Here is a 21,044-nt window from a genome sequence, read left to right as displayed (position 1 = left end):
ATAATCATCAACATCATTCATGTTACACACTGTGTGTGTTTTTAATACCTGATCTGTCTTTCCACGAGCGAAAGTGTACATCGTGTTTATGCCTTGTATGTTTTCATTCTATTGTATTTTTTCTCCTTTTTTTTAATCATGTAAATTTGCTCATACTGTAGCTGTTTTTTCATACTTTTATTATACTGATGCCGTTTATATTTCCTGTTCCCTGTTTTTTTTTGCTGCTGTAACACCCACATTTCCTCCATGGGGGGGGGGATCAATAAAGTGTATCCTTATCCTTCTATTACAGTATGGCTTGGTGTGATGTCTTGCTGTTACACAAGATTTATTAGTTTCCTAACCAGAGCCAACAGAAAAAAAGAAGACATCAATTTTCTCGCCGAGGGCATTGGGGCAATAAACCGGAGGGTCAGGGAAAATTGAGAATGCCCTCTGCTAAAGGAAAAAGAAAAGCTGTTCACACCTACCCCATGTTTGTATGACTCTAACAGAAGAATTGTATTGATACAGTTTGTTTGGATGTACGTTAATATTGGAGGTTGTCAAACATGTAAATTTGGGTTAAAAGGGTTGATTGGCAACAGTGATATAGTCTCCACCACCTTATTCTACGTTCTGAGCCATCAGGAATATTTTTTACAGTTTCTTAGTTTTCACCATGACAGAGCTTTTTAACCATATTGCCGTTCACACACACACATTTGAAGAATCAGGCAAACCATCAAAACAATCAACACTGTCTGTTCACCTCCTTACCTCTTTCATTGAACATATTTCCCCTTCTTCAGGACCACATCATCTCTCCTCCTATTTACTCATCTTTTACCTTCCCTCTGTTCCTTCAATCCAATCTCTTCTCCGCCGCCCCGCCTCATCATTCACCAGCTCTTTCCCCCTTTTCAATCTCTTCTTTTCTCTTCCACTTCTATTGCTTCAAATTAACATCTGCTGACTGACTGGCTCCTCCAATAACCTGTTGGAGCCAGCAGGGAGCACGGACATGCAGAGCCAATCTGTGTGTTCACATGCACACTAATATTTCATTTATATTCGAGATACTCTGAAAGCTGTTTATAAAAGCCTGAGTATATCCCGTGTGTGCTTATACAAGCTGGCATGTGAACTGTGTATCCCGTCGTGTAGCTCAGTTTGGAGGCTTAAAGCCTTGTGCATATTCACACAGTGATAACTATCAAAATAAAGCAGCCCTTCTGAACACAGTGGGAAGACTGTAATACGTCTGTTGCCATGTACGACGCATGAAGCATGAGAGGCCTCAGCTGGAAAAAAAAAAAAAAAGAAGAAGCTCCTATTCTGAATACAAATGTTGATGTACACTTACTCAGTGATTCACACACACAGTCTTAGGTTGCAGGGTGTGTAGCAGCAGGGTGGTGATAAGGGACATCTGTGTGACGGCTAAGATCATTAAAACCTTCAGCACCATGACACTCATCCAGTGTTCTGTTGTTTTTCCCGTGTGTGTGCCGGTGCATTTTATCTCCTTAAGGCAGATGGGAAGGTATCATTTCCCAAGTATCTATGTGTAGATGTGTGGATTAATCTGTATTGACGGTGCTTCAACCATGTTTCAGCCTACAGTATATGCCTCACAATATCAAGGCTGTTCTGCATCCTTATCGTACTGTCTGCTTTAGTCCCTTCTTGGTGCAGACACAAAAACACTGCAGTCATGATCATCAAAAAACTAATCAAATAAGATTCACCACCATTAAATCAGTGAACCGAAATGGCCACCATGACATGGATGCTGTGGTCAAGTTTCCCATTCTAATTTATCTGATAAATTAATGCCAAAGTGCTCATCAATGATCTCAACTTGGTAGTGATCAATTATGAAGATCCATTGCTAGTCTTTATGGACAGAGGAAACGTCCTATCACACAGTGGACGCAGCCAGAAAAGACACTAAGTCTACTCTTTGCGCTAACAGACAGACTGAATTTCAAACTGCATTACAGTTTAGAAATGAGAAATGTCTGTGGATATTTCAGCGACAGTCTTGTGTCTGTTGTCAAGCCCTGGAAGGACACTCCTATTTAACATGTTTACAGGTTTTCACTACCTGCTCTTCAATGTGTTCAGAGCAGGATGAGACACATGTTGATTATTTGTCTCCCATTTAAAAGCCTGGAAATTCAAAACACGAAAGAAATCCAACGAATCGCTCAAAGTTAGCGGCAGCTCAGATTGCAGTTCATCCAGACAAGGTCGTATCTAGAACTCGCGTTGTAAACAGTCTGAAGCTATTTTCACATGAGCACAAACCGCATGTGTACACACAACCGGCCGAATAATTTACCCTGACAATTACACAACTCTTTCCTGTCAGCCTTCTAGTATGACGTCCTCAAAAAGGTGGTCATTCAGGAGATGATTTTGATGATCGCATAACACGTGGGATCTTTGTACACACACATACATTAACCCCTGAGCCTTGAATACAGGCGGCATATTGCAGTTAACAAGGTTGACGTTAACCTTTGTAACATTAAAAAAGAAGGGTGAGTTTCTTCCTGCTTCTTTATCTGGCCTTTTAAGCTCCTCTGCTTCTGCTTGTTCATTAATTCTTCAACACCTGTTTCATCCAGCGCCTGTGACTTGGACACCTTTCTCTCCTCTTCTGTCGCCTTTGTTCTCATCGACTTTCTTACTTGTTCGTGGAAGAAGATTTGCAGACTGCTTAGAGTGGGTGTAGAGGGGTAACGAATCATCTGTCAAATCAGAATACATGGGTATCTGTCTTAATCCACTTCATCGCATTGTAAACACGCCTGCAATTACATCCATAACCAGGTGGAACAAGCAGAGCGTGCACACGCAGGGACACACAGTGGGCTTGTCATACTGAACCAGGCCATGACGTCAGTTTCCTGTCCATCCTTTCCTGTCACTTTGTCTCTATCTCTCTTCTGCACTCTTCGGGGGGGGGGGGGGGGGGGGGGGGGGGTTAATTACAGCACCAGAGAAGAGCCTCATTACACTGAGCCAGAAAGAGAGCAAGGACCCAGAGAGAGAACAGAGAGAAGAGACAGAAGAAATAGATAGAGACGGGAGACATGAATCAACAGAGAGGCGACTGATCTCCCTGCAACGAAAATATTGAATATAATCATCCCAGACACGAGCAGTTGTAGCAGGAATTAATCAAAGCGTGGATTCATTAGCCAAAAAAACGCTGAATATTAGTGTGATGGTGTGTGCGTGAATGTTCTACATCTGTAGACTTCAAATACTAAGGCTTGATACAAAAAGCATGATCGCAATGCTTATCAGACCTGAGACATGAGGCTGCAGATATTTTATTTTTTTTAAATACAACAATAGTGCAAAATAGTGGTATAGCTCATTCTTCAAGGATAGCATGCAATTAAATGCATCAGGGACTCTGTTAAGTGACCTTCTGGATGATTATCAGCATAACTCGTCTGTGGATGGATTCAATTTAAGCCTCTTACACAATCTCTACTTCAAGGGGATCATCTCATTCTGTATAATAGTTTCTTTACATTATGAGAACAAAGTGTGGGACTTTAAAGATTAAGGGGAGAAAAAAAACACTGATCAGGCTTTAAATCACGTCTAGTCAAGAAAAAAAACAACAACAACTGACTAAACTGCTCAAGTTCCCCCCGTTTGTGCTCATTAAACAGCCAAAGCGGCAAACTAGCCATGAGTCACAGATGGTCACCAATATGAGAGCTGGAGTGCAACAATGTGGAAGTTATTTAGCAAGTACTGAACACCCTGCAGTTTTTGAAACCCATGTGGTGTTTCCTCTTGTCTTCAAAATCAGTTTTCAAAAGGAATCTGTTATAACAGTTTTTAGCAAAGCTGCTGGATAAGAACTGACAGCGTCAAAAATAACAGGACTTGAAGAAGAAAAGCGCTTCACTGCTTTCAAACTCTTCTGCACAGTTGAAGAACAATGCTCAGAGTGAGGTGAACTATACGAAGAATACAGTGTTGTTTAGCCTCGACATTGTAAATAAAATAAGTCCTTTGACTTACTGATACTGATTTTACAAAGAGGAAGAAAAAAACCACCTTCCCCATTATCAGCACATTTGAGTTGATAATAATTCAAAGGTATATGTGGATGCTTTTTTTCTGCTGGTCCAATCAACAACAACAAGATAATCCAAAAGGTGTGACCAGCTGCTCCAAAAGTTTGACGAGTTTCAGTTCAGTCCTGTGGAATCAGATGCAGAGACAATTAAAGTGGCTCTCTCCTCTGTGTGAGAAAAAAAAAAATCAATCAGCTTTAGCGTGTGTCACCCAGAAGTACTAATGAAGTCATCACCCGAAGGTGCACCAAGAGGCCTACTTGTAATTTGCGGAGACCTGCGCGTCTCTTCCTTGTGTTTATTTGAGTGTAATTTAATTGTTAAACTTTCAACACTATCGTTGAATCAACTTTGGAAAGGAAAGCGTTATATTAACAACAACTTATCTACACATGGTCATATTTTATATGTTAGTTTTGAGATCTGCAGCGCTTATAGCAGTTCAGCACTCTCAAAGAAAGACGTTTCATGCAGGCTGTGGCCCGGCTTGCTAAAAGGAAGAAAGATGGACAACATGTGACTTTAGCTGTGAAATCTGAGAGCTTTTTTTTTTTTCTTTTTCTTTTTTTTTTTATCTAGCTGTTAAATGAAAAATATTGGCAGCTGCTCCCAAACACAGCCACACATTCTGCCGGTTGTTAATTAAACGGCACCATTTGAGAGGCAGAGTGGTCGAGAAAAGATTTAGTGTCACTGTTCAGAGCCTACACCTGTGCTTGTATTAGGAGGGTGGCGAGTTGCTGTACTGCATCCAATTTGGCTCCGGTTTTGTTTTTCAGGGTCACCGGACAAAAAGTGTGAGGGGAAAACCATTATTCCTCATGTCTGCTGCTGTTCTGATCTCAATAGTTTTTTTCCCCCAAAATCTCCTGAGACATATTCCCTTACTCACTGTAGAGGCAGCAGATTGTCTACCCAAGCAGAGCACACTGAAGCAGATTGTGGCACAGATCGTTATGTTGCCATGATGGTTAGAGAGGTTTCTATGGAGTTTTTTTTTTTTTTTTTAAAGCCAATTGAGGGATGATGCAGCGAAATGCAAAAGAATTCTGGATGTCGTGATGCAGCCTTGGTAACAGCCTGACTACTGCAAAGGGATTCTTTGAAATCTTTAAACATTTTTAGACATGGGGCTGCAACAACACTGCACAGTGACACAAAGAAATGTGTGCAAACACACATACCGCACAGGTTCCACCATGCTAAAATAACAGCAAAGTCATTCTCTCCTGGGACACTAAAATACCTCCAATTAGACGCGCCACAGAACAACTGGGATGGGACCTGGGGCTAAAACACACAGGGACTAGGATGTTTCGACAAACACACACACACACACACACACACACACACACATACACACACACACGTGCAGAAAGGGATCCACAGCAGTCTCTCATTTAAGAGTCAGTGATGTGGAAAGGAAACATCTGGAGGGGAGGGAAGATTAGAAAAAGCAACAAATGACACAGGGACACAGAGGCATGCAAAAAAAAAAAAACAACAACAACAGCGCACGTTATCAGCCAGCACAAATGTGTCCGCAAGCACGTTTCATATTTTCATTGCAATACTTCAAAGCAAAAAAAAAAAAAAACCTCTCAAGAAAATTGCCATATCCTGTTCTGATTTTTCAGGAAAAATATAAATTTTCCTGTTGTCTTTTCTGACGGATACAGTGTGCACATAGTGTGTAGATATCTGAGTGTGTGTTGTGTGGGTTATCCTGAGGTCAGCTGAGTCATATGCTACACGAGTCTATTCTTCAGCTGGACCACCACTTGGTCACTTGTTAGAGCTGCAGGTTGACAGGCCCTGTGGGGGGGGGGGGGGGGGTGATGTAAAAGGTCAGACACCAGGGGAGTCATTTCACCAGGAGGCGTAATCAAACTCAGACAGACTCTCCCCTAACCAACAGGTCGAGGTAATCAAACTCAGACTCCCACACCATCCCCGTCGCACAAATACGGTGATTAAGGTTATAAAGGATAAAAGCTGATATCACAATGCATGAATGCACTTGAAACCAAACCCTCCCTCAACTCTTTTCTGCCCCTCTCTCTCCTCTGTGTCGTGTCGTCTCCTCCCCTCTGCTTTGTGATTGTTAGTCTCTGTATTTGCGCTCTCCTCAGCTGCCTCGCCGTGTACACGACTGCCCTCGTCTCTCCTTTGTTCTTTATTCAGTAGGATTAAATGTAAAACTCAACTCATTACTGAGCAGAACTATGCAGTTTCAAAGGCGGGCGGCGAAATGTGAAACAACTTTTTCCCCAACTTTTTCGTGTTCAAGAGAACTTATTTTAAGACTCTGTTGCCAGACGTTTGCATTGATTGCTGCCGTGCTCTAATTATTGAGGTACACATTTGGAGCTTCTTTAGAGGGAACTCCACATGTTTGATTTGAGCTCTAAAAAACACTCCAGCAGCAGCTACGGGCTGAGAAATAATCAGCCTGATGCCACAGAGGTCGTCTCAGCTTGAGTTTGGATGGCTGTATTATGTGAGTCTTTACAAGGCAAGAAGAAAGAAAAGACACTTTCTATTGTGTTTTCGGGTCTTGAAGTCAGAACATCTTAGTCTCCAATGCATCAATGTGTAAAAAAAGAAAAAAGAAAAAAAAGTAAAACATGTCTCGTAGGTCTCGCAACATTACGCAAGCAAAATGCTGAACAGCTGGCGCGCTCTCTTTAAGTGTCAGCCCTTGATAGGCAGGGATGCTGCGTGTGCTGTAATAGCTTAAGCTCTTTTTGCAGTTCAGCAATTATTAACAAGCCTGACATTACAAACTCTATGGAAAAGATAAAGGCAGCTGATCAGCTATTGAGCCCAAAGCTGAGATTGCATTTTAAGCGCTGCGGTAATTATACCATTGTATCACACATATAGCCACCCAATCCTCTCTTTCTTTTCATCTCTTATTCTGACTTCTGTTCTCTTCTTCTGTTTACCCTGCATAACCTCCTCTAATCTCTCCTCTGTTGCTAAATATATAAACTCCATGCCCAGTGGATCTTAGACACTTTGTCTCCTTTATTTAAGTTTATTCATAAAGTCCAGACATGCTGAGTGTGTCAGCTATGTTTTGCATGTGCACATGTTTTAATCTGCGTGTTCCAGGCTCCATACATGTGTACAGTGAGAACTCTTTTGTGGTATATTTCTCTTTAAGGTCGTGCACAAATCTGCAGAGACCTCAACGACTGTGAACTGAAGAAAAGCACACAGACATACACTCTCCTCGGTGTGACTGGGGAGGCAGTCTGCTGCTTTAATTGAGTGTGTGTGGATTTAATTGAGGAAAGAGGGGGAGAGCTGATAGCAGGTATGCATGGAGCTTAATTAATTGGAGGTTTCTGGGATTCACATCTACTGTCACTAAAAAGAAATACTCTGAGGCCATTAGAGTCACACACACACACACACACACACACACACAATCAAGCATGTGTGCTGTAACTGCACTGCATTATTAAATCTGACCTTCCCTCCCTAAAACAGCTGTGTTGACATAATTTGCAATGTTTGCTTTACAATTTGAGCTTCTAGTTGTACATTTTCCCCTGTGAAAACGTATAATTCCACTTCTATCACGCTCAATCTGCAGTAACCGGAGCGTCTCCTGTAATACTTGACGTTATCTGAAGTGGTAAAAAGCTCAAGGAGCTGTGTTTTTAAGAGGCGGTCTGTACTTCCTGTAATTACTGTGTACGTGACCTCTCACTGAGCTGTTGAGCCGCCATCAATTGTGGCTGTTCCTTCTCGACCACGGGCAGCAGTTAGTGCTTTTTATTTGCAGCCATCTCGCCCACATTTACTAGATAGCGGTCCGAGACGTGCAGATAATTGATTTGTCAAGTGGGCAGGTCGTGTAGCCGTCCTTTCACAAGTTAACTTGCCTCTAATAGGTCTGGGGATAAGCTAAGAAACAGGAACAAGCAGGTCCAACAATTGTTACAGTAACTGTTTAAGGCTGAACACTTTCTTTGGAAAAATGTTTAATATTTAAAATGTAACTACGTTTGAAGAGCTGGATTTAGATCATGGGATGGATGCTTAATGGAATAGGAAAGTGAAAAGAAACAGGCAAGAAAGAGATGGAGTCAGGAAAAGCTGAAAAAATCAGATCTTTGTTTTGTTTTTGTTTTTTTTTGGGGGGGGGGGCACTTTTGTCCCTTTTCCTCTATTTCCCTCTGATCTCAATACAAAAACCAGAGAATCATATATGTGTTGCTTTAAAGCAAAATATATTCACCCAAGAAATGTTTATTGTTAAAAATACACACTCATAAAGAGAGACAAATACACACACACAAACACAGAGGCACATTTACGGCCTCAGAAAGACTGATCAGTGAAACCTAACTATACCCATACAATCCCTTAAAAACACCCAAGGGAGCTCTCCACTCTGACAGCAGTAACAAGGTGCTGTGGGTATATTTATGTGATTACGTGTGTGTGTGTGTGTGTGTGTGTGTGTGTGTGTGTGTGTGTGTGTGTGTGTGTGTGTGTGTGTGTGTGTGTATTTGCACCATGCCAAAGGATACAGCCCTGTAAAGAGAATCTAATTAAAAGTCTATATAGCCACAAGCGACAGAGCGATCCCTCCTCCTCTCACTGAGCCACAGCGTGCACTTCAGCTGAACGACTGTGAGACAGTAGAGACTCTCTTTTGCCCTCCACGAGAAACAAAATGTTAGGAATGGATACGACGATAAAGTCATATATACAGTGAGGACCATGACGGAGGCAAGAACACAAGATGATGTGTGTGAGAGTTTAGTCTCTTACTTCTAAAATGAAAGGAAAGCATGTCTTTCACTGTCTGCTAAATGTTTTGATTTGATTGAAACTTGAAGGACGTCATCCTTAGGAATGCACATATTTTATGTTAAACAATTTAATGTGTGTTTGCATTGAAAATCATGATGACCAAAGTGTATTCAGTCAGCTGGCCCCATGTTTTCCAGACTGTTTAAACATGGAGATTATACAGTATACTGTATCAAAGGAAAACATGTTTTAATGAAAAGTTTTGTCTCTTCAGGCCATTTATTGACAAGCGTCTTGTTATTCAGCAAGCATCATCTCTCATTTTGCTTTTTTGTTAACTCTCAGCATGTTATACACAGTATATATATATATTTTTTTCGTATATATTGATTTTTGCTTGACAAAAGGTTGGAATAAAACCTGACTCTCGAGGCCGGTATTGGTGAAAGATCGAAATAAAATGTTTCTCACTCAAAGTTCAAACAACACTAAATACAAGTCGGAAAAAAATAGGAAAAATGAGGGACAGTAACCCCCAAGAAAGTTGAGTCCTGTTGTCAAGTATTTGGGGGGAGGCTTGGGGTCTGGCAGCAGTTGTACATGTGGCGCATTAAGGGGACGGCTGGGCTGTAAATGCTGAGTGTCGCTGATCTCAGAACTGCTGGTTTCCTTAAGTTCCTTCATGTTTGACCGCCAACCACTGTCTCTGTGGTTACATGTAATGTGACTGCAGTTTAAAAAAAAAAAAAGATCTGGAAAATATCTGTAATGCTGTCACACTATGGGAGGTAAACCTAGGCCTGGAGGACACCAGTCTTACAATACACTGTTGGGAACCCTGCTGATATTATGCATCTGTGTAATGAGTCATCTCAGATGGAACAACCAAGCTGTGTGATGTCAATTTACCCTGTTAACCCATTAAACTTTCATTCACATCATGTGAATAATTGAAGCCTCTCTGCCTAATGGATCTGAGTCAGGATCTCCAGTATTTGGATCAAACAGCTTACAAACAATAATGAGTGAAACATTTGGACAGCTACATCTGTTGTTTTGGGGTTTTTTCCTGATGTGTCTGACACATATTTAATCCACATGTCACATCCTCTGCTGTTCGTCATCATTTGCAGGTTTTATCTACGAGTTGTCAACAGTAATTAGACTGCCAATCAAACTGCCTTCTGCCTCTTCAGCTCGAGAGGAAATAAAAAAAAAAGGCACGCTTCAATTCAATCTTTTGAGTTTTACTTTCATTGAAGTGAACCGCATTCATTGAACACAAGGGGCTCAATCAAGCGTCCGTCGAAGCTTTCAAAGTGTGAGATGATCAAATCAAATGAAGCGCAAGCAGCAACACTTAGAGCCTCAAGGCCTTTTAATCCACTGTGATTCATGTTTGATGAAGGGATAAAATCTCTGCCTATTTTTAAGATGTTGTGTGTTTCGATTACATTCGTCTGATTCTGACTCCTCTCTCAACAGTTTACGATCTACACAGAACTTCTTTGTTTTTGTTTTTTCTTACCTGAGATGCTCAGGTAGATGGCAGAACTTGTCGCGTTCTCTCCCGTCATCTCGTTCACCGCCTCCACGTGGTAACGTCCTGCGTCAGCTGCGGTGGTTGCCAGGACGACCAGCTGATTGTCCGAGGTGATTGTTCTGCAGCGGATAAACAAGACAAACCCACGACAACGGATTAGGGAACACAGTAACAAAAGCACAAAGATGTCGCGTCTTCTCACACACTCCTCAAACTTTGAGTCGAACAAGAGGAGAGTGTTCGGTATGGATCTTTTGGAATTCAGTTTTGGGGGGAAAGAAAACATTGAAAACAATCATCAGGAGGAGAGGAGGATTCAGGGAGCTTAAATGAAATCTCTCCTGCTGTCTCTGATTGATTGTGGCTCCTATTGTGTCTCTTTGGTTCTTTTTGGCCATTCTTGTTGTTTTCTTGTCTCTTCACACTGATCATTTCCTGTTTGCCTACTTATCAATACAAACAGAACACGCCGACACACACGCTCATGAACACAAAAGCTCTTATGCTGATCTTACCTGAGCAAACAGAGTTAAGAAACGCTGCTTACAGAGTTTGAGTTGCTGCGGCTCTGAAGAGGAGCAGGTATAGATTTTTGTTCAGGTGTGTGTGAGAGGATTGCAGGAGGGAGTCAAAGAGCGGAACAAATTCATTAGTTGCCCTCATATTTTTCATGTGGTTGAGTCTGCGTGTGTGGAAACAGTCCCCGCCAGGCAGGAAGTCGGATTCATGTTTTTAGTAATGCAACTTGGGATTTCTGCATGTCAGTGAAATCCTCCAATATTCTAACCCGACATCTGACACTGAAATAAAAATCAATACGACCAAAGGGAGGGGGGGGGGAAAATCCCATTAAAAGGAGATGAGACTCTTTTATTTTCAGAGTCTGTCTGTTGACGTGTCCCAGCTGAGCAGCTACACACATAGAACGTGTGATTTTAGGCTTCACTGACAAAGAAAGTTTTTTTTCCCCACAACCAAACATTGGAGATGGTAGAGGTGTTTGCAGATGCAATACACAGTAAATGGGTAATTTGAATACTAAAATAACTGCAAAACAAACTGCAGACATATATCAACCTACTCAGTTATTGACACATCATGCCTCGATGATACAGTTGAACAGATTGCAGCCTTGCTGAGTGTGTTTAGTTTTTCTGCGTTTTTCGTTTCCTTAAGAAGAATTCTTCAGAACGATGACACTTGCCCGGAGAGGACCTGTTGATCCTCAGTGGTGCTGGTCTTTATTTGGTTGTTCTTACTTGGCAAATGAGTGATTTCCTGTCAGTGTGTAATTCAAATCAGCTTTATTGGCAGTTGAATATACAGAAAGGAGAGAGATGTCTAACACTTGCCTATTCTGCAAACGAAAGAACACAAAACCACTTACGCTGATTTGAATCAATACAATGCAATGTGCACAGAACGACTTTGCAAACGACACAGACTTATGATCACAAATGTTACTGACTTGTATCCAAACACATAACTGTAAAAGGATTGACTGTCTTTAGACGCTGCAATAGAAGAAATGAAAGTTTAGCACAGCAGTTAAAGCCACTACAGCTGTTTGATTAGATCATTCCGTCCTTTTAATGCCGACTTCACATTCAGGCTGGAAGCCAAACCCTTACAAGCTGCATGCTGCCATCACCAAATTCAATCTCATCGATGTGATCTGTCAGTGTGACCTTACTGTTCAGAGACGCTGCTGTGACGCTGCACTTCATTGTTCTTCACTGATCTGTACTGTACATCCAGAGACCAGGTAAAAAGTCATCTGTATTTGTAATAAATGAAGACAGGAACTACTGATTAAACCAAAAATTGATTGAGTAGGGAAGAGGCTTGAGGAAAACATGGGGCTGCTTGACACACATTCCAACACACGCACGCACACGCACACACATGCACACACACACACACACACACACACACACACACACACACACACACACACAGCCACAACTTTTCAGGTCTGATTTTATTCAGTGTGATTTCCCAAGAGGACATCCACAAGAGCTGGAGCCTGAACCCCAACACTAAAACACTGTGTGTGTGTGTGTGTGTGTGTGTGTGTGTGTGTGTGTGTGTGTGTGTTTGTGTACATTCAACTGTATCTAACTGCCTGAAAGAGGCTTGTACCAAATCTTTCTGCTGCTCTCTCGCCTGTTTTACACTGAAGATAGTTTCCTCATCAAAGTCTATAATGCAATATACAGCCGTCAAGCTAATTTAGCGCACTGACCAGCCGTCCTCTATCACATATGTTGATTAATAGACAGTGCAGGCATGCCTCTGCTTGAATGTTTGAAGGAGAAGAAAGCCTGGGAGCTGCAAAATGATTTTGATCCAAAGTCAAAGGAGAGCGAAAGTTTTGAATGCTGAGTCATGCATTCTAATCTCAAACAATATTTACACGCGAAAGACTTCCTTCAACCTCCCATATGTTGAGATATGAAGGTCTTCCGCTTGGTTTACATAGAGCCCTTTCATGACACTGTCATATCAAAACTAAACACAGGGTGAGCGAAATGAAGTTTGCCAATGAAAAGTCAGCCAACGGAGATTCGAGGACCTCAAGTTGTGTGAAAAATAATAACATTTCACTTTTTTTTCTGATTAGCAGGAGGATGGTTAAACCATCTCGCTCAAAACAAAAATGCAATATACTAAGACCATCCCTCAGGCATTCAAATAGACACGCATATGAGCTGCTTATGTCTATTTCATTTAGACTGGATAGCAATGGAGAAGATTTAATTTAACATATATTCAACATGCAATTTTCTGCTCTGTGTTAGTTCTACATTTAATCAAACTTGACAAAATTGTTCTGGATTTTAATTAAAGACCTGCTCAGTTGTTAAACTCTGCACTGTTGTGCGTGTGTGTGTGTGTGTGTGTAGGTGTGTGTGTGTGTGTGTGTGTGTGTGTTTTATCCACTGGGGGAATTAGAAAAGCATTTCCCTATTCCCTTCTCCGTCTTCTTGACTCCCTGTATCACTCATGGCCTTTCAAATAATGAAAAACAGCCCCGTTCAAAGCCCATATTTCCATTCTCTCTCAGATTAAAATCAGTCCAATTCTTTCGTGGTTTCATCCAATTTTCTTTGAGTTTTCCTCCTTCAAGCTTTTTCTCGATCTCACTATCCGTCCCTCTCGCGCCACATGACGGTCCTGTCTTACCTTTCCCCCCTCTTCTCCCCCCTATGGCTCGTTTCCACCAAATCACCAAACCAAATTGGTCTTTCATTAGCGGGCCTGTCCTCAGGACTGATTAAATAAACACTCATGGGTGTCCTTACTGTAAGACTGACAGCAAACACACACACACACACACACACAAATGTGCCAGGGGCTAATTAGCACACACGTCGCAGGCCAGAGGACGAGTGAGTGAGGCAGCTCATGAATGAGCATGTTTTTACTCATCTTTAAGTGCGTGTAAGAGTGTTTGCGTGCGTATCTGGAGACTGCCTCTCCAGCCAAAAGAGCCCACCTCAACACTGTCTGCCCTCCCTCAAAATCTGTGATAGGCAGCGAGCCACCATCTTGAAGCACTCTGCGTCTGAGACACACACACACACACACACACACACACACACACACACAAACAAGCCTGAGGTGGAGCAGTGTGGCGGCCGTGCAGAAGGAGAGATCATCCAGTGTAAACCGAGTCCAGGCAGCACGCACTCTTGGCAGCTTCATCCTCAAATCACGAGTCTGCCAGACACCCACACGTTACACCATATACATAACGCAGAACTTCTCCCACAGGCACTCACACAGTTGGAAGCATTCACCGCTCCTTGCGGCCGTTTTAACCGGATGTTTGTTTTGGTGTTTGAAGTCAGCACACACATGATTCTCTGTTGAAATGATAGATAGGTAACGCACGCAGGTTTATACCAGCTGAATGCTGCATTATATATGTGACTGTGGACCGTTATAAATTCTTCATTCACTTTTGTTATTGCAAACTTTACACCAGGTTTAGGTATTCAAATGGTTTAAGCATCCCGCTCTCAAAATTGCCTGTCAGCATGAGTTGTGGTGTAGCGTTCTCTATCCCACAGTAATTGGTAACTATAAAACTGTGCTGCAGAGGGAGCTTTGTTTAAAATGCAGAGAGGAGGTGGGAACATTCATCAATATGCAGCGCTTTCATAGGTGTTGTCTTTTTTTGTCTTGTGTTTATCTGCACTACTGCAAGCAGAGGTTGATATGAAAACCAAAGAAAGGAAGGGTACTGTCGAAGCATGGCATGACAATATTTAATTGTATTGATTTACAGACACTAAACTTTGGGGGAAATCATTTTGGGGCTGATATTTCAATTTGAAAACAAATACTGTAAGAAGCTTTCCGCATAACATTTTTTTTAGACTATGAAGATAAATATGCAAGTCATCAATGAAGAAGAGCATTTCTGTCCAGCCTGCAGTGACTCATTGCTTACACAGAGCTCCCAGTGACAGATGATTTTTTTTTTTTTTATTAACTTATTTTGAAGATGCAATCTTCTGGGCTGAAGATAATTCCTGACAGCTACTTGCCGTGATAATGCTTCGGGGCAAATTGAGTAGAACTCGAAGTCTAAGATGACGAGTTTGGACACATAGTGAACTGAATAAAAAAAAAGACACAATGAGAACTTTGCCAATTTTCTCCAACAGTGTTTTATGTAGTTTGGAAAATATGACAGATCTGTTTTTGTAATGAGATTAAAGAGCCTAATTGAGTTAAGACTGAGAACTGGACCGCTGCCAGGGGCTCTTGACATTCTGCTGCCAGGAGCGTGACAGTGGCTGCTTTAGTGATTTTCCATGCATAGTTTAAATTGAACTATTGTTAACACAGCCTGGGGTTGGAGATTTGTTTTACAGTATGAGCTGAATATTCTTTAATCCTCCAGCTCAGTCAAAATGCAATGCTTGGAAAAAATTATCTTTCAAAAACATTTGTTCAAGTTGGTGATTGCTAAAGAGGAGAGGAGAAACGGCTTAAAGCTAAATTGAGATTTTAACTTGGCTCAAATTAAAATATCATTGTTATTACTGTGAGGTTTGTTCAGTGTGGAAACCAAAGGATAGAGGTTTTTTTTATTTTAGAAAGTAGGAAAAAGAAAGTCCAGTAAGATATGAAGATTTTGTTCTTCCATCATACAATCATCTCTCACTGCTCAGATGATATAAATGAGTCCAGTCTCCACTCATTGATAGCAACATCATCATCATATCCTAAACCTGCTGTTACATTAAATATAACTGACAGATCTTTTGAAAAGCACACTAGTCTAGTATATGACCAGTCTCAAGCCTGACAGCGATGGATCATATGTTGAATTTCAGCACATGTTGTGATCCTTTATAGTGTATACCTAACGCTGCATTTGGAACTATTACAGCTGCTGCACAAGCAGGGTGGTATGTCAGTGCCTCAACATGTATCCTAACTGGCAATACTGTTACAGGACACCTTAGTTAGAACTATTTCCAAACTTGACTCGTTGTTCCCACTATCTTACTGTTCGAGAGGGCAATGTTGGCAATTGGTTTAATGCTGAAAGTATTTATGAAAATGACTCACGATGTCCAGACAATCATGTTTTACCAGTGGCGCTGTTTAAAAAGAAAGATCCTTGAAATATTCAACAGGATGTTGAAAAGAAAAGACGGAGACCTTTTAAAAAGTTCGGGGGAAATAAAGATAATCAGTTCATCTATATTATGTGAGACAAAGACACATTGTTATTGTTTGACTAAGCATAGACATTATTATTGTTACACTTCTCGTTACTAGGTTTGACATTTTTTTTGTCCATGTTGCTCAAGTTATTAGTCAAAGTCCGACATTTAAAGTTGTCAACTTGCAATCACAATCTGCAAATCTTCATATACTTGGAAGTTGCAGCAACAGATAACTGATAATCTAATGTCAAAGCCAAATAAGCTGCTACAATGTCATTCACTGCTGCAGGCTTTTCACTAGATTTTAGGTTCTAGCTGCAGGGATTTGTGCACATTCAGTGTCAAAAGCACCGGTGAGGTCGAGCGTTGATGTTGATACGGCTTGGCTTGTAGACTGTCGCAACTCCTCCCAAAGGTGTTGGATGGGGCTCAGGTCAGGGCTCTCTGCACGCGAGTTGTCCTTCACCAAACATTTTCTATGTAGACTTCACTTTGTGTACAGCGGCACTGTCAACATCAAAATGAAGAAATGCATTTCTGTAGTCACAAAGTTGAAGGCACACTGTTATCTAAAATATGAGTGTATGCTGTAGCATTCAGGTTTCCTCACTCTCCAAGGTGCCTCTGCTCACCTTAAAGAAGACGTGTAAATATCAGAAGGTGGAGCAGACTGGTTAGTGTTGACGACAGGCTTCGTGCTGTCTTTGCTTGAGGCAACTGCTGTCCAAAGTCAAAGTTGTTGAAGGACACATTTGTTGGAAATAAAATGAAAGTAGATATGTTTACGTAATATGTTTTTCTTTGCCTGGAAGTTTTCTTCATGTGATGCAATATGACGCTTTTTGCATCACATGAAGAAAACTTTCAAGCAAAGAAAAACATTTCTCTCATCTCAGGGCAAAATGTGTGAATGATTCATGACCATTCAACACTACTACCATGTTTCTAATGATACACAGCTTCATTTAAATGGGTGAAGTATCCCTTTAAGTGTGAGGAAAAGTCCAAATAAAAAGGAAGGTGGTTAAGGTTAAGAGTAATAAATGCTCATTTGTTTGTGAGAGATTTTAACGGAGCCTTTACTGACTTCGGAAAACATTTCCCTCTCTCCTACCTGACACACTCTGCAGCTCAGTGCAGCACAGTGACTTATGACACCGTGCCTAAATTGCAGGCTGGCTTCCTCAATCACCTTTACAGTTCCTTCAAACGGTCAAACAGACACAGAAAGAAACTTTCTGTGGTAAGTTCATTGGGCTGGCAGGTTGCCACAGCTAATAAATCCTCCATTAAAAAACACACACATGTACACAGGGTGAAGCAAGAGCATGCCAGCACACACACACACACACACACACACACACACACACACACACACACACACACAGGCGAGTAAGGTGGGCACACAAAGCCTTGGGCCTGCTGTTGGAAAGTCACTGGTTTGTGTGAGTGTGTGTTTATATGCAAGAGTTAGGACGGGCTGCTGGACAGACTGCGTTTGTTTAATGTCCCCTGGCAGGGCCCGAGGGACAGTCAGAGAGAAGTGGAACGGCAACGGTACAGGAAAGGAAAGCAGAGCGGGGCAAGATTGAAGTGAAGGCAGGAAGGGAGCGAGGACAGAGGGATGAAGCCAGACGCTGGGTGAGAGGTTTTCTACTCCTCTCTGTTTGTTCAGCTATAGGAGCTCCATGACTAACTTCCTCTCTACCTCTGATTTACGTCTGCCTGTCACTTTGCCAAACACACACAAACAGAGCTTTTTCAGTTACAAGTAGGAAAGTCAAACAATTTCTTTTATGGCAGAAATGTCTTTAATAGCAGGTCGTAGAACCAAACTAATGTACAGAAAAAAAATGTTCTAACAAGGAGGCTGGCTTGATGGTAACAGCTTCATGTGTGCCGTTGTGAGTGTATATGCAGCTCAGTGACTGTTGTAGTCCCATTAGGCGGATGGATCTCTAGACGAATGGCGATTATCCTAATTACTACTAATTATGTCTGCTTCCAATTAACCACACAACTGGCTCCGGCTTCTCTCGCTGTCTTTCCATCTTGTGCTCTCACTCTCGTCGTCAGTCAGAGAAACACACCTCATTCAGAGTGTCTCCCAGCTGCTTAGCGAAAGAGAGAGAGAGAGAGCTGCTGAACAGAGAGGTTTTAATTTCACACTCAAAAATGAGCCCTTGTTTTCTAATTGTCATTCACATGACTGTTTGAACCTTAAAGAAATACTGTGAGTCAAGACACAACGATTGAATGTTCCTTTACAATTCAGAATTCAGACTGTGGATCTGTTTGCAGGCAGTAGTGAAGTAGTCAGTGTTTTAACTAGGGTGGCTGTGCTATGGAGACCAACCAATTTCTCTAACCTTTTTGACCGAGCGTATTCACCTTGTCCTGTAGTTAACGGTGAATATGTTACGTCTTCACATAAAAAGAGGCGTCTGGTCAAACCAAACTGGTCATGTTCCAGTTACAGAATGTGGCGTGCACTCTTACTGTATTGGCCAGCAAGGAGTCTCAAATGAAACTCATCAGCCAGTTTTCTGAGAATGTGAGAGCACGTTCAGTGACCCTAACACATCGGTGACTGCTTAATGATGATGGTTTGATTTGAGACCTGTCAGTCAAACAAGCCACGTCCTAAATATTGCAAATGTATGCATATCTGCATACAGATTCACTTTTTGTAAAGGATGTTCAATTAAGAAATGTGGCATTCAGACCAAAAACATGTTGTACCAGTCTGTAAACATGTTTTATTCTACTCTAATTATTTGAAACTTTAGAATGGGTGTAAATGGGGCTTCCTGTGCTTTGGAGTCTGCCTCAAGTGGACAACAGAGGAACTGTTTTAAACAAAGGAAGTCGCCCCTTAAGGACTACTACTGCTAGGCAATGGTATCGATGCTGAAAATCAATGAATAAATCATCAATATTTTTGGCATTTAAAAGCTTTAGAGGTTAACTAAGCAAGATTTTTTTTTTCAAATACCTTTGCAGTCATTTAAGCCTGTTTTTAAACACAAAGCTTTCTGGGTCTCTGATGTTTTGGGGTAATGAGTTTTCTCTGACTTCCTCACTGCTGTAATTGAGAAAGCAGATTGACCATACGTCATCCCTATAAACCCTAGTGGATGCTCGAGTCCCAACAGCTCTGCCACAGCTGGCTTGGGTTTGGCCTTCTGTTAGGAGGAGAGAAAGACTGTAGATCATTTTAAAGATCAGGCAGGCATCAGAGTAAACAGGTCAATCAAAGTTCATCAAATCATATTTATTCCGGATATTACTGTGAAGATAATCCCTTAGCTTTTCATCCAGTACATGAGCTGGAGTGAGTGAGTACACAGGTTTGAGTGTAGTGACAGCAGATTGTGACCAGGTTGTAACACAAGAAGGCAAATGAGAACATTTGATGGATTAGGATCACTGGTGCCTGGTGCCTTTAAAATGAGTCAGCTTAAACTTAACATACTCAAGGTCCTGTGATGGTTTATTTTAAAGGTCAGTAAACAAGCACAATGTTGCTGCTTTATTATCACGGCCAACACAACCTCACTCTCACAGCATCTCCAGTAAAAAAAAAAATTCTTTAAAGTCTTTAAATGATACACCAATCAAACATTGTGATAAGAAATCAATGCAATACAAAAAAATATGATTCTGCCAAGAGGGAGAAAAAAGCATTCGAATGTAAAATATCCCGCAACAAACGCACACAAAGCTGCCTTCACAGATCTTCGTACGTGAACAAAGCAAGCAACTAAACTGTCAGTGAACACATTTCACACATTCACCTTTAAAACATCTGGTCAAACACAAACTTTCATTCGCATCTAAATGACGCTAAAAGCATGAGGAAATATTAGCAAGAAAAGGCCAGCATGAATGTTTGTACGCTTTTTTTTTTTCCTGTGAGATCACCGAACAGTGCAAACCCAACGTACACTTCTTTTCAAAAAGAAAAATAAGAACATTTATTCTTGTAAAGTGACCACAACAAATTGCTTTTTGCACTTGCTTTTGTGATAACAGGTGGAAATGTAAAGTTAACGTCATGCTATAAAAAGGTGCCAGAGTTGTGGCGTGCAACCTGCTTGGCATAAACACAACTTCTGCTTCAACCCTTTGTTCAGAGCCCAGACCAAACAGACCCCAGTGCAAAATGCTGACATAAAGAACACCCTGAATGCTTGTTTTGCAGCTGAACAATATTCAAGACTGAAGTGTGTGTGGGCAGTGTGTATCAGACTGTGTGTGTTTTTACAGTACGTGTACTGATGTGCCTGTGTGACTGAGTGTGAATATGTTTCTTCTACTGTGTAATTATCTGGTGGGCCAAGGTGATAATGACTCAATCCATAGAAAACCTGTAGCACGACCTCGCAGCGTGTGGATAAGTGTGTGCAAAAAAAAAAAAAAAAAGGAAATTGGTTCACCACCTTCGCACTGTGTGTGTGAATGTGTTCATTTCTTGACACAAGGCCACAAATCAAAAACTACGAAACTCCCAAGTAAGTAAACAAGGAGAGAAGTTTTGAAAGAGAAAGTCTAATTTCCTGAAATCACACCTTTGGTTATCTGTGAGAGAAAGAAAACCTGTGAACTTCATCCTATTGATGCAGCTCTCTGATCTTGAGGACGTCATCCTGTGGCTCTGATTTTAAATCACCCGAATTCTGTCTTTCTGTTTGGAGATTCTGAGGAGAAATTCAAAGACATATTTCCAAAGTGGGAGGCGAGCAAATAAAAAAACAATGCATATAATCTGCCGAGACATTGTTATTGCAAGCCAGTTTCTAAAATTGTTTGGAGGTCTCTTCCGTCCCTCCTGTGCTTATCACCTCAAACAGAACTTCAAAGTAAACTTCTATCAGTCACTCCTCACAGCACTGTGTTGTCCCTCTCTCTCTTATTTATTCTCCATTATACTTCCACTTCTTC

At 41.3% G+C, this 21,044-nt stretch overlaps 1 protein-coding gene across 3 annotated transcripts in view; it reads right to left on the bottom strand.

The window, feature by feature from the left end:
* LOC306820646 (protein sidekick-1-like) overlaps positions 1-21,044 on the bottom strand; it is a 190,070-nt gene that overhangs the window by 81,464 nt on the left and 87,562 nt on the right. For all 3 annotated transcript variants that reach the window (XM_079338554.1, XM_079338555.1, XM_079338556.1), the window contains one exon: positions 10,396-10,529. In XM_079338554.1, the coding sequence (XP_079194680.1) occupies positions 10,396-10,529 (134 nt within the window). The remainder of the gene's footprint in view (positions 1-10,395; positions 10,530-21,044) is intronic.

This window comes from Symphodus melops (genome assembly GCF_947650265.1).
Source record: "Symphodus melops genome assembly, chromosome: 2".
Taxonomy (NCBI): Eukaryota; Metazoa; Chordata; class Actinopteri; order Labriformes; family Labridae; genus Symphodus; species Symphodus melops.
Note: the sequence above shows the minus strand (reverse complement) of the source record. Positions and strands in the feature narration are given on the sequence as shown.